At 40.5% G+C, this 13,889-nt stretch overlaps 1 protein-coding gene across 15 annotated transcripts in view; it reads right to left on the bottom strand.

Moving 5' to 3' along the window:
- The window catches only part of SORBS1 (sorbin and SH3 domain containing 1), an 80,633-nt gene that overhangs the window by 40,151 nt on the left and 26,593 nt on the right, over window positions 1–13,889 (bottom strand). For 13 of the 15 annotated variants that reach the window (XM_059821476.1, XM_059821485.1, XM_059821486.1 and 10 more), the window contains 7 exons: window positions 10,942–10,971; window positions 6,999–7,174; window positions 6,142–6,205; window positions 4,925–4,999; window positions 4,527–4,589; window positions 351–398; window positions 107–236 (listed from right to left, as the gene is read on the bottom strand). In XM_059821476.1, coding sequence (XP_059677459.1) covers window positions 107–236; window positions 351–398; window positions 4,527–4,589; window positions 4,925–4,999; window positions 6,142–6,205; window positions 6,999–7,174; window positions 10,942–10,971 — 586 coding nt within the window. The remainder of the gene's footprint in view (window positions 1–106; window positions 237–350; window positions 399–4,526; window positions 4,590–4,924; window positions 5,000–6,141; window positions 6,206–6,998; window positions 7,175–10,941; window positions 10,972–13,889) is intronic. The other 2 variants (XM_059821479.1, XM_059821478.1) reach the window with 2 other exon arrangements.

Raw genomic sequence — 13,889 nt, 5'->3', positions numbered from 1 at the left:
TTGAAGTGGAGTTGTGGACCTAAAGCTTCCACCTTTGTTCCCTTTCCATTCACAGCTTTCAGAGATTCTTCCAGTACTGATCCAAATATATCTTAGTTCAGGTCACCTTTCTGGGCTTGATTTCAATGACGAAGTACGGTTTGGCAGTGGCAAAGTGGCAGACCTCTTAACAACCTTCTCTGAATCAATGTTGTCCGTCTCACTCTTGGAGCGGGGAACTGAAAGCTGAGTTCTGCCTGTAGGGTAAGTCAAATAGAGGAATATTGGTGAACAGGAAAGGAGGCAAATAAATACATGCTTTACATGCCCTTTCTGTGTGACAGATTACACAAGAAATGTGAATTACTTACTGTCCTCAGAATAGGAATAACGAGGAGAGTATGAATCAGAATCTTCATCTGAAAGACAAAAGCATTTTGCAAGTGAGCTGAAAAAGCCCCAAAGAAGCACCAGAGACCCTTGTCATTTCTTCTACTAATACAGTGACTATAATTTGAGTGATATGCCCAATACTTACCACAGGGAGAGGATCCTAAAAAAGAAAATCCCAATGAGGTTTAAAATGCATTGAAATGTAATTCCTAGATTAGATATATATAATGTACTACTTACACTAATACCTTTCTCCAGGCTCTTAAAGCACTTTAGAAAACAATCACTTTTTATCACAAAACTCCTCTACAGCAATGGTTATTATATCCACTTTATCAAAAGCTGAAAGATAAATAGCAGATCTAAAAGCCGTAGCAATGCCCAAAATAACTCATTAGACACAGTAACAGAGCTGAGCAGTCCTGCTCCCAATCACATATGATAATGACTGGGACACCTTCCTTGTATTAACTTGCACACCAAGTTGAAGTATGTTCACTGACTCAGATTATCTTTTAAGAGCAGATAACGTTCCTGGCACGAGACACACATGTATACTTGCACCAAGAGACTGTCCTTGTTCTGAAGAGCTTATTTTTTAAATAGGAATGATATGTCTGTAGAATGCAATAGAGATATTCAAGCAGCTCTAAAAGAGCTCACAATGACATCAGTGTAACTGAGTGGTGTGGTCCGGCCCCCAAGCTGAACAACCTTCTCTCTTTGACAGTGAAAGCGTTACACTGCATCAACACAGCAATGCTGTTCCCAGGACACAACTGCTGCCTTGGATTCAAACATAACATATTACTGTAGTGCACAAGGCTGATGTGCCCAAAAAGAAGGTGGGAGGATGGCAGCATTACCGCCCACTCTACAGGTGATGGCTAGAGAGACTGACTTAATCAAAAACCTAGCAGTATCTTTCCACCATCTTCAACAGGCTTTGGAATGAATCCTCAATGAACTGCAGGTAGTAGCAGGGGGAGTTGGGATCAGACCTGGAAACTGGACCCACAGGCCCATCACTTTTCTCTGCTGATGGATGTTCAAACTTGCAGGGATGTGTATATGAGACATCTACGGGTCTTCCAAGGCAAAATGCAGAAAAGTACAATGCAATGACTGCAAAGAGAACTGTGAGCGAAGGTATTGCTAATACCTCTGTGAAGAAACCACTAAAATTGAGAGATAAAAAGACAGAAAAACAAAATAGATGAAGCTAGAATAAGCTAGGTAAGAAAAGACCATACTAAAAAAGTGTTACATTAATTTAGTGATGCTGATCAACAGATTGAAACGATTTCCAGATCTTCTCTCAAGGAGGACATCAATCAGCGGCTACAGCCAATCTCATCTGCTGGAAAAACCAATCTGGCTAACACAGCCAACCTGAAACTGCAACTCCAGCCTGAATCAAGCCTGTCAGGAAGGCTCAAAGAAGTCTTAACTTTTAGCTTCTCTGCTGCGTTCTCTTGGTGAATGAATCAGAGGGTTTAAGTTCCAAACAGATGGTTATTGACTCTGGTGTGCTTATCATAACCTTCAGATTAAAAAACAGCGAAGGTCAATTTTCAGGCCAATTCCCATATTTTAAACCTAAATGACAGAAAACAAATACTTATTTATTTAATGTTATTACACTGAATTGTTGACAAAATTGACTGGTATTCCTATATAAATTTGGGTTTATTCAGATAGAAAAAAACTTGGTAAATCACAAAACTCTTGGTCCCTACAAATACAGATGAACAAATGTCTGAAATTATCTTTACAGCCATTCACCTCTCATAGTCTTATTTAGTGCTGGTGAACAATGAAAAAAAATTGATTTACTTACTTGAAGAGAAATATCAATATTCATTATAGCTCATCATTCAGACAGGAAAACCATACAATAAAAAATTCACTTCAGATAAGTGCTATTTTCCAATTGCTAATATTCTAATATCTACAATAATAAGAAGAACAGGTATGTTTTGTCTCTTCAAGCCTCTTATGAAGAGTGTCTCCACTTCTTCACTTTTTACAGCAAGGAATACTGAAACACAGAAATCTGGAATGACGTGATAAAGATTAAAGAATAAATCAGAGACGAGCATTAAAACAAGATCTCCTGGCTCTCAGAGCTGCATTCTACATGTGGGACCCTCCTTAATGGAGCAGGATATCACCAGTTTGTAGTTTCAAAATCTGATTCCTTTAGCAAGAAGAGGCTGTTCCCCTGCAGTTCCTAGAGAATCTGCAGGGTTTTTTTTTTTTTCATGAGTTGGCCATATTCTCTATGTTTCCAGAGACTCTAAAGGTATTTTAGAGGAGAGCCCAAATCTTGATGTTTCTAGGAGATCCTATGCATCCAAATCAATCCAAAGCAAAATACTCTGACACTGATTGTATGAAATTGAGGCTTCAACCCATCTCTGTATAAACACTTTGCCATTGAGTATATAACTTTGAAAAGTTTTCTAAACATGAAACATGCACTCCAACCCATCTACATCATCAGATATTCCGGATTCCTTATCAAGGAAAGATATCCAAGCAAATATTAGAGAAACATTTCCCAACATATTGAGAATAAAAAGCAAGTGTTTGGTCCAATAAAATTTCAACTACCTAAACCAGCAAATTACTTTTATATGCACATTTGTAAGTGCATAGGAGACATTTATGGGAAACCAGACTCTTAATATATTATCATCATTGGTTTTGCAAACTATGTTAGTTCAGACAAGAGCAAAATGGATTTTCAAACTTCATCACGTACAAGAAAATTGAATATCTGTAAAACTCCTTTATCAATTAGTTACTGAGACTCTTTGTTTCTCTCTCATCCATACCCACATACCATTCTGCCAAAAGAAAATAATTTACACTGCATTATGATTTGCAAGACAGGACACTTCACCTACAGGTTTCACCAAGAAATGAGCAAGTGTCTTAGATACCTGTATGACACTAATCCACAGTCATTTTTACAGTGAAATGCACCTTACATCACCTAGTCTTCTTCGAGCATGTCAGCTAGAACCCATATTGTATGCTTTCTTCTTACACAGTACCCACCAGACATTTAATACAAACATTGAAGAAAATGGTTAATTAATAGTCTCACCAGGGCTGGCTTGAGGCACAGGCTAAGTAGGCAAGTTCCTAAATTGCAGGATCTAAAGTGACACCAAAGCACCAAGTCAACAAGGCTGTCACCACCAACAATTTCCCAATTAGGAAATGTCTGTATGTCCAATGTGTGCGGCAGATTCCAGTGTTTTCATGCATATGCACAGTTACATGCTTGAGGGGCATGGTGCTGTGTGGTGTGGGTGGGTTGTTTTGGTAGGTTTGGGTTTGTTTTTTTTTTTTTTTGTAATGGTTGGACTTGATGATCTTACAGGTCTTTTCCAGCCTTAGTGATTCTGTGATTCTGTTACACGATTATCACTGCAATAGATACTATTTCACTATTCCTGAAACATGACTGCAAAGGATTCTGGTTTGTACATGAAGTTTAAAGGAATCTGCTGAGCACGTGAAGAGGATAAGGTAAAGACAGTATTATTTCAAGTTGCAGGATGTGCTGATGAGACTGTCAAACTCTGTCCTTGCCTAGATATGCCAAGTGCACCTAAGGCCAGCCCTGAACCTATGTTACCAAGTTATATTTATTTTAAAAGACTACATTGAGGGACTGATCCAAAACCCACCGAAGCAAGCAGCCTTTTTACCAATAGACTTCAGTGGCATTTTGGGTCTGGCCTTAATACTGTGTTAATATGCAAAACCAGAAGTAAATAATTAAAGAAATGTATTGATACGAAAGGGGGGTGGGAAAAGCCTCAGATAAACCACATCTTTACATGTAAGTCAGCATTTGAGACATGTTAAATAATCACTGCACGCACATGGCTAAATACAACTGATAAGCGCATAAAACCAAGCAAACCCCAAGTCTGTAGCATTAGTCAAATACTAGTGACAAAGCCAGAGGAGCACTGCAAAGCCAAAAAGGCATCATACAGTCAAGGCAATGCTTAGAGTGCAGCAAATCATTATAAGGCAGCATAATGCTCAGCAAGTAGAAAAAACTCCAGGAAGAAAATAAATGGATAAGGCAGCATTTGTGCAGAAAAATATATATGGTCCTTTATTATTACCTTCAGAGATAGGACTAGGAGTAGACGCAGGAAACTGGTATGTAGGAGAGTAAGGATTGTCTTCTGCAGCAGAGAAAAGCAGTGGATTTTGAGACTATCCACAGTGAAGTGGAGGTTCTGCTTCATCCCCCAATTTCCTACCACCGTATGATTTTATTGCCTACTTTAATAATACTAGAGTAAATGGCACAATACTTTAAAAAAAGATCAATGGATTAGCAAAGATTTAGTTATTTTATGCATCATACAAGAAGGTATACTGGGCATAACTGAATTTCCAGCCAGTGTAACACATGGGTAACGGAAGTCTAGAACCTGAATCTAGTTACTGTTAGGGTGCTATAGTACAGTTAACTCAAAGCACAAGACAACAGATACTCTGACTGAACTTCTGGTACCTTCAGGTTTTTGCTGGATTTCAGGAAGTTCAGGAAATATGTAGGTAGGGCAATAAGGGTTTTCTTCAGGAGTGTCTAAGGAGAGGAACATGATTTGCAAAAAAGAACAGAGAGGACAGATTTAAAGGGGAAGAAGGGCGAGACAAGAATCCATACAAGCTGACTGCAGAACAGTCCCTCTCATGCTGATGTTTCAGCATGACACAACCTAGGTGCCACTTTGCTCATTGCTGCCTTGCATGTCTGGGCCCTGTGAGAGATCCTGGAAGCTGAGGGAGCTGAACTCATTCTCCTCCTTCTGAAGCATGGGCTCTGGCTGAGCTGAAGAACCTCTGTTAGGAGCACTGGGATTAGGAAACAGTTCAACTTTCTCATTCCATCCAACACAACACAGCATCTATCTATGCATAAAGCTCATCATGACAGCACCTGCAGCGGCAAATACAGCTCCAGTTTTGCATGCTCTATGTTTTATTATATAAGCGCAGTTCTGAATTGCATTTGCCTGCACATCAGGCTATTCAGAGGCTTCAGTTTGCAAATGCTACTGCAGCCATTACTCATACAGAAGAACGAACACGAATATATCAGCAGCCAGGCACAGACGTGCCCCAAAGTAGGGGATTCCCTGAGAGTGCACCGTTACAAAGTTTGCAAGTGCTCACCACAACTTTTGGTTTTGAAAGGAGAAAATTTGAGGTTTTGAAAAAGCAAAGTTCAGATTCTGAACTCACCAAAAATCAATGGAAACCTTTCCATTGGTTTCAGTGAGCTACAAATCAAGTTTTGTTATGCAGGTACTTAAGCTTTACAGTGTAAAAAGTTTTCTCTTATGCACAGAGCAGTTTCAGTGATAACCTAATGTCTTTTAAAAGTGTGTGGGAGTGGAGTTAGCTGCTAAAACTGGAGTTCAGGGATCTATTTTCTCCAAGTATGGAATTATTAGCAGCTTTCTGATCTCAAATAGTACTCTTGATTTCATGAGGGCACGGCAGTTCACCTTTCAGAACAACTCAGACCTTTCTTTGGACTTCACTGTTCTCTCACCTTTGACTTCAGACATTTCAAATGCATTTGGTTGAGTTCTGTGGTCCAGAGCAAACACCAGTTAACATAAAACACTTTTATTTAACATCCAGTACAATTCTTCACATAAATGAAACTATGTTATCAAAGTGGTCTTTTAAAGTAAATAAGAAACATCTGTGTTACAGTACCTCTATTTAGCTTGTGGATCTGTTTGAACATCGTCTTGTACCAGTCCTTCGATCTGTCTGTATTCTATTGGAAAAATAGATATACACATAAATAATCACAACCATGAATTCTACCAGCCTTTCAAAGTTCTTACAAATCTTCCAGCAATGAAAAAGTTTTATACTCTGCTATATGAAGGCTATATGAAATTAATACTTTGAAATATGAGTGATTTCATTCACTCAGATATATAATCTCATACGTAATGAACCTACAGGCTTCACTCAAGTTACTAATAATGTACAAGCTCTGCAGGGGTAGGTTGCAACCTCAGTAGAATTGTAGATTGTGTGGAAGGTTTTGCATATTAATCTGATATGACATCTAAAAGTAGACACTTTGCCTATTTTAGTCATACGTACTGATTTCCTAAGTATTCAATGGACAGTTAGAAACATTTAGTGTTCAAGTCACTCCAGACACTAGTTGTAAGAACAGGTTAATAATCCTTTTCATGATAATTTCCCCTGAACACTAAATGAACTTAAACATGTTGTATAAAAGAGATATCTGACTTTAAGATAGCTAAAATGAGACAAAACTCTCTCTTAGCTGTTAGCTGTGAATGAAACAGAAGAGCAGAAAACAGTATTCTCAAATATGATGAAAAGATATATTAATTTTTAATTGTTTTCCCCCTGAGGCAGCTGAAACAGGTCATTCATAGCAAATGCAAGTGTTCATGCATTGGAAGTAGAATTCTATCTTCCCTTAAATCTCTGCAGTCTCTGGAGCTTTAGTGAATTCCCCGAGTTGTAAGGTAGGCAGAATCTGGCCCAGGTTTTGTGCACTGACCACACGCTCAGTATTGTCTTACCCTCAGTGGAATGCCAATATCATCGATGGAGGTATCAGCCATGTGCTGAGGGCTCCTGACAATGCTTCTGTTCTCCTCCATTGCCCTCTTCTCACTTGGCACTGTCTCCTGAACCGGCTTGTCCCGTATGAGTGCTGAATCAACTTTATCAGAAACTAGTCTGTCTGGCACTGAATCTAGAAATAACAAGAGTGAATTCTTATCTTATCCCAGCATTTTACCACATCACCATATTCCACTCTTTGAGGCAAAAATCTTAGCAAGTAGTTGATGAGACAGACTGTGTCACTGCCAGCTGTGGTTAGCATCTAGACTGAAGGAAATCTACCAAGAAGGATGTTTGATGCCAGCAAAAGCAGGCTAGCATCTCTCATGACAGTCTCAGCTGTCATGTAAGACAATGGAAAATTTTGGTTTCAAGGACTGTTTGGGGGTTGGTTTTTTGTGTCTTTTTGACTAATTAGCAACTCTGCCATCTCATTCTTCAAAAAGCATTAGTGACACAGTCTCCTAGACATCTTTTTCTGCTAGTGATTTCAGTCTAACGGAGCATCCAACGTGGTAGTGGGGCACTACTTTTTAACAGCTTGCACTCACCTGCCTGACAATCCCATTCGTTACAGTCAGCGTATGATGCTTCCAATTCATCTCTGTACCCTAACCAGAGCTTGTAAACAACAGATTCCACTATTGTTTAAGCATACATATGATTCCTCTTGCACATGAGTCTGCATAAAGATGGGGGAAAACAACTAATTGCTCCAGACCGCCTTACTTCCACCTGGAATTTCTTGACGCTGCCTGACTGACACCCACAAGTAGCAGCAGGCACCACCACTGCCCAAGGAACCAAGGGAAGTCAGGTTGCTCTGAAGCTCTACTATGCTCTGGAGAGCTGCAGCATAGCAACCCCCAGGCTCTGCTGAGGACTTTTTCTATGTGGATTTTCTGGAGAGGAAACATCTGTGATTTTACAGTCTGCCTCATCAAGACTTTGCCAAGTCCTATCCTTTTTACATCACTGCATGCATTGAAAAGAAAGAGAGGGAGAGATATTTATTCACATGCACATCACCATACTGCCCAAAGCCATTAAATGTGCAGCGATCCGAAAGGGGCAGTTAGCAGAGGAAAGGCTCGTGCATAGCAAAGCATCGGTCTGTCGGTACCTTGAGCAAACACAATTCTGCCCTGCAAAATTCAGTATGTGAAGGATTTGCGTTTGTGTTTGATTTGAAATTACTATCAAACTTTAAGTCTTCCTCCTTTTTAAGAAAAAGCGAAATAATGTTTATAAATGTTCAAAATGGGGCAAAGCATCTATTAAACCCCTGTTCAGCATTTTCATCCTATTTCCCCTCCCTGTGAATGTGTGTGCACTGTCTTTTGGACCTTTCATATCCCTGGTGTACAGGGCTCTCCATTTCATCGGAAGTATTTTGTCCATTTCCATTACTAAACTCCTTACTAAGCCTCTACAAACAGAGCATGGAAAGAGCAACTGAAACTAGACCATTCTTCCATTACCTTAAAAACCAAGAGGAAGCAGTTTTTTGGATGTGGATGAGGATGTGGAGAGGATGCAAACTCTAGGAAAGGTCACAGCTTTCCTCCATTACTTACTATTGTCACTGCTGATGTTACAAGTCCTGAGCTTCTCGTCTAGAAAACTCATTATTTTCTGTAGGCTAAAGAATTCTGTGCCAGAGAAGGTCACAAAGTCCTTCTGCAACAGGATTGGTAAATATATATTATTTCTCTTTGATTCCCTATCTCCCTGCACTGGAAAAGTGGTTGGCTGTTTGCCAGGTAGACCCCATCCGAAACTATGATGATAATATCCAAAATACCCATTATAGGTGTAAACAACAGGGTAAATGTATCACAATTTGATTTTCCAGTGCCTGAGCCATGATTCTAAGAGAAAAATCTTTATTTTGATGATTTAGCAAAAATAAAACCCACCATCTGGCCTGTGCCAGCCATATCCCAACCACGAATTCACATCTTTAATATTATAATATGAAGGTTTAGGAGCTATCTAGCATGGTATAGCCAGGGGGAACACCTAGCAGCCAGTTAAACATAATTTGAAGGAGTTTTCAAAAATATTTTTTGGAGTGCACTTAGAACTGGTTGCAGGTGGTGGACTGACAACCCTGGAGACAGGAAAGACCTGTCTGACAGCATGGGTTGTATTAGGGCAAGCTCTCCCTGTGCACCCTACCAGGTAAGTCCTTCCTAGGTCCGTAGGACTCAACCAAGAGGACCAGCTTAGCTGCTAGCCCAGTTTGGCTGCTCAGCTGATAGTGCAAACACCGACACCTGCTGCACGGGTGTCTTTGCAAAGGGAGGAACTAAAGCAGACACCTTTCACCACAGATTTCCTACAACTTGGAGAATAATGGCTAAACTTCACACTGACTTATTTGCCATGCAGCTCTAATGATTTCAAAAGAGTTTATGGAGGTATATACCAGGCTCTGAGGTATTTAAAAATCAGAGTGCCAAATCTGGTGCCTAATCACCCAAATAACTAGATTGCACCAGTCAGCACACTTCATGGCTCCTAAGCCATCCTTTTGCAAGAGCAGCAGCAATATATGGGGTTGCACAGCAAGAGAGTTTTACTGCTGTGACCAACAGGACATAAAAAGCAGGGGGAGAGATGGCAGCCAGCAGCTTTGTGTGGTTGTTTTCTTACACTGAGAGCAGGTGCAGAGCCAGCTGTGCCACATCACACTTCACTCTTCCAGACTGAGGATCATTCAGGCTGTAAGAAACCGCTCTGTGGCTATCTCTAGTTTAGAAAACAAAGGAATTCCTGATAATGAAGGGAAACACCTTGCGAAAGGGAAAAGCAACAGGAAACCTCTGTCCAGCCTTGCAGGCAAGCACTAAACTTGCAGCTGAGTGGTGTCTGATGAGACAACACCTACACTAAGGGAAGGAGCTGAGAGAAACCGGTGTAAGCTGTTATGCAGCCTGTCACCTCAGCAGGGTGGCAGCAGAGAGGAGAGACAGGCTGGTGTCCCAGCCAAAGGCACCTGGTGGATGAAGTCGGACCAGGTCAGCAGCTGCCCCACGAGCAGATGCTGTCCTCACGGGCCAAGCTCCGTGTCCAGCGCCCACGCAGCAGAGCAAGAGCACGCAGTATTGGCTTCCCAGTGTTTCTATTTGTGATATTTAAAGTGCTTAGGCACTCTCTGTGACTCTCTTCTCTCCCATCTCTCCATTTACCCTGCCACGGCCATAACCAAAGAATAGTAATACGGGTAAGCGGTGCATAACCTGCTGTTCCTGTAACACCCACTGCAGACAGAGCTGCTTCTATTTGGGGTGTGGGGAGGAAAAGATGACCAGGAAAACAACTTGCTCTTCTTTCAAGGAGAGGCTCTCACACCTGTTGCAAGAGCAGAGCACTGCCCGGGGCGAGAAGGGTGGCAGCACACACGTGTACTTGCACGCTACGATTTTATCATCTATTTCTTGACATCTGGCACAAATACTTCTGCTCTCAGAGTAATGTAAATGCTGATTTTTATTTCTCTTCCTCTCCCCTCACCACAAGCAAGACTAACTCTAGTGGCTGTGTAGAGAAACTTGAGAATATGCTGCAAGGGAATAAACCTAAAGGCTCAAAAGGCAGCCCCAAAAGTCAACTAGAACAATCAAACTGTATGTCATCTTATGACTTCGGAGGAACAGATGAGTAATTTAGGCTTTTGGTATATTAACATGGGGCCACACAGGTAGCATTTGCAGAAAAGACTTAAATCAAACATTCAGTGACCTGGACTAAGCCAGGACAAGTATTTATACTAATTCCTTTGCAGTTCCTGGGAAGTGTATTTGCCAAAGGTACTCCACAAGCTAACAAAGTACAGCAGCTTTGCTCCAACAGAGGCAGCAGCTGGGGAATAGCAGACCTTTCACATCATACCTGCCAGGCTACTAAGCCTTTTTTGCTGTTCTGTGTAAAGGAAGAAACAAAACAAAAAGAAATACAGAACAAATGTGTGAGACAAACAGCAAGTGCTCTAGTGCTGCATTTCTGACAGACAAGAAATACGCTGTAGACAGAACAGCAGCAGCTGCTGGAGAGAATCTGTCTTCAAATACCCTGCCAAAGTGACAGCCCACAGTCCCTTCTCCACACAGCAGCCTCGTGGAATAATATAAATCTCACGATACAGTGACTGATACATTTGCAAAGAGCATTTTTTTTAATTTTATTTTTTCTTAACATCAGAGAATGAAAAAAGTTGGACAGGAGACAATTTGAAAAACAGTAAAGACTCATGGAGTCAAACAACTTGACAACTAACCCTGTTACCATTAGCATGAAGTACATTTTGAAACAATAATGCTGTAGCATTTTGAAGGGATATATGAAAGGATCAAGTAATTGTTGGTGCTTGCGGAGTCTCATCACATACTACCGAGCCACAGATTCAGTGATATGCGCACAGGCACAGCTTGGTTAAGGCTTTGATTCTCAGAATGGTCCCCTTGGTTTAGGCCTTCCATTACTGAGTTCCCAGACTGGGACATCTGTGGTATCTTCCAGTGTGTTTGACCACCATAAAGTTGATGCTCACAGCTGCTTTCTAAAGCAATGACCAAATGACTTGCCCAAGTCACAGCTGGGAATAAACCAAGAATTCTTATCTGTGTTCTCTGCTCTTTGTAGCAATTAATCCTTTCATTTAAAGCATGAAAGCCATTTGAAAAGAACAAACTATTTTACTGACATACAAAATACAAACACTCTTGAAAGCTCATACTGTTAATTCAAAGATTTCAAAACTTTAATATATTAATCACACCTGTTATATATTCATAATAAACCATGCCATGCAATGCCTGCCCAGGAAATAACTGGGCTTTGTGGTGGTGTGGGACACTTGCCAAGCAAGTCTGCAGTAGGTAACAATCCTCCTGGTGTATGCTGTTTGCTAGCAGAACCCACCTTCACTAGATATTTGTACTAAGTGGATCATCTCAGCAAGGGAGACTGATACTTCTTGCTAAGCGCATCTTTCTCACCAATACCTATGAACTTTGTTCTTCAACCCCAGCACTTCTACTCTGCTAACTACCAATGGCAAGATGCTCGTGTGCATTATACTCACATGACAGATGCCAACATATGAAACAAACCCCTACGTGCAATGGGTAAAAGGAAGGGTCAGCAATCTGAACCTGAAAAGTAGATGGGAACCACCTGCTGCAGGGATCACTCTTCTAAGCAGGCCATCAGGAGTAGGCTGCTGTATTATCAGAAAGGAGAAATAAAGCGACTAAGGATGATCTCAGCTTCAGACATCACCTTCACTGAGGAGAACTGTGTTCAATCACTATGGTCTCCTGACAAAAACTTGTGGCTTAAAGAGACAATGCTTGAGAGCTCTTTCCTATCTCTTCTTCCACAGGGGAGAGATTATCATGGATGAATAGGCTTTTCATGAAAAAAAATGTGCTTTTTACAAGAGGAGGTTTCCTTTTCACTTATGTCTCTGAGTAGGAAAGAAAGCTGCTTGATGGAAAGAAGTGGAAGGAGCAGGAGGTGTCTGCTATTTCACTCTCCTGCCTGACCAGAGCCAGCTTGCAGCCCCAGGCACTCACCAGCTAACTAAGGCTTTCACCCTTGATCTTGTGTTCTGGGACTGTAAGAAAAGGCAAAAAACTTGTAGGCTTCTCAGAGAAAGGGTCTAGCAGAGGAATATAACTGCTGGCAACAGTGAAGGAATGATTTTAGGTGCCTTTGGAATTCCCAGAGGAGGGAGCACTGGAGAAGACTAAGACTTGAAACTAGTAACAAAAGGGGAAGAGGAAACAAGTATTTGAGTATGTGTTTAGTACAAAATAAAGGTGTCAAAAAGGAAATTAATCAAGACACCAACAGACACAAAGGGAAGATATTCTTACCTTGGTGCTAGGAATGAACAAGAGAATTTGAAATAACTTGTTTATAAGCATAAATCTTATTCAGTTGGTATTACCGAAATCCAGTAGAAAAAATTCCGGAGATCTCTCATCACAACTTACTAAGATCAAGCAGGCAAAAAAAGGATATAGTGTAGTTTCTGTGCTTCAAATGCCATTACCTGTTTCTAAGTCTCTGATAGCTCCAAATCAAAGGGTCTTGCATGCTTACAGATTAATGAACTAGCAGATAAAGCATAAAATAGGACAGCAGGTGATGTCTACTATGGCAGTCACTCCAGAGAATAAGATAACCAGCTCCTTAAAAAGCAATCAATAATCCACTGAGGAGAAAGAAAGCCACATTATCCATCTGGAAGACTAACTAAACTACTGGAGATCTCAGACTGCCAGCATTAAAATGACCTGGAAATTTCTAATTCAGAGGGTATTTCATAGCACACAAGAGGAATTTATATTAAACCTCATCTTGACATGAAGGAATTGATTTCAGCACAACACATAATTAACCATTCAGGGGAAGGTGGATCATAACCTAGTAATAATTTTTTATACGCCATGAGACCAAACCAGTTTTGAATAGATAAGGTCCATAAAGATGAAACCAAATATGAATCATGTCACCCAGGACAGAAATGTAATAGATAACTAAGATCTGAGAACCATTTAAAAACACTAAGTTAGCAAAAAGAAATCTTGATGCTATGCTGGGATAAAGCCTAGACAGGAAGTATGAGGAACTGTAAGAAACCCTCAACACATAAAAAGATGGAAAACTAAGAAAATGTTTACCTATGAGTAGGTAACATATATTGGGAAGTGAAAGAAAATTACAATGGGAGTAAAAGAATTAACAGAATGCCTCAGAGACTCAAAAATAGGTTTTTAGGTACGTGAAGAATAAGCAGAAATCTTGCAATGATCTTTTTCTTTTACCAAATA

Source organism: Gavia stellata, chromosome 9, assembly GCF_030936135.1.
Source record: "Gavia stellata isolate bGavSte3 chromosome 9, bGavSte3.hap2, whole genome shotgun sequence".
NCBI lineage: Eukaryota > Metazoa > Chordata > Aves > Gaviiformes > Gaviidae > Gavia > Gavia stellata.
Note: the sequence above shows the minus strand (reverse complement) of the source record. Positions and strands in the feature narration are given on the sequence as shown.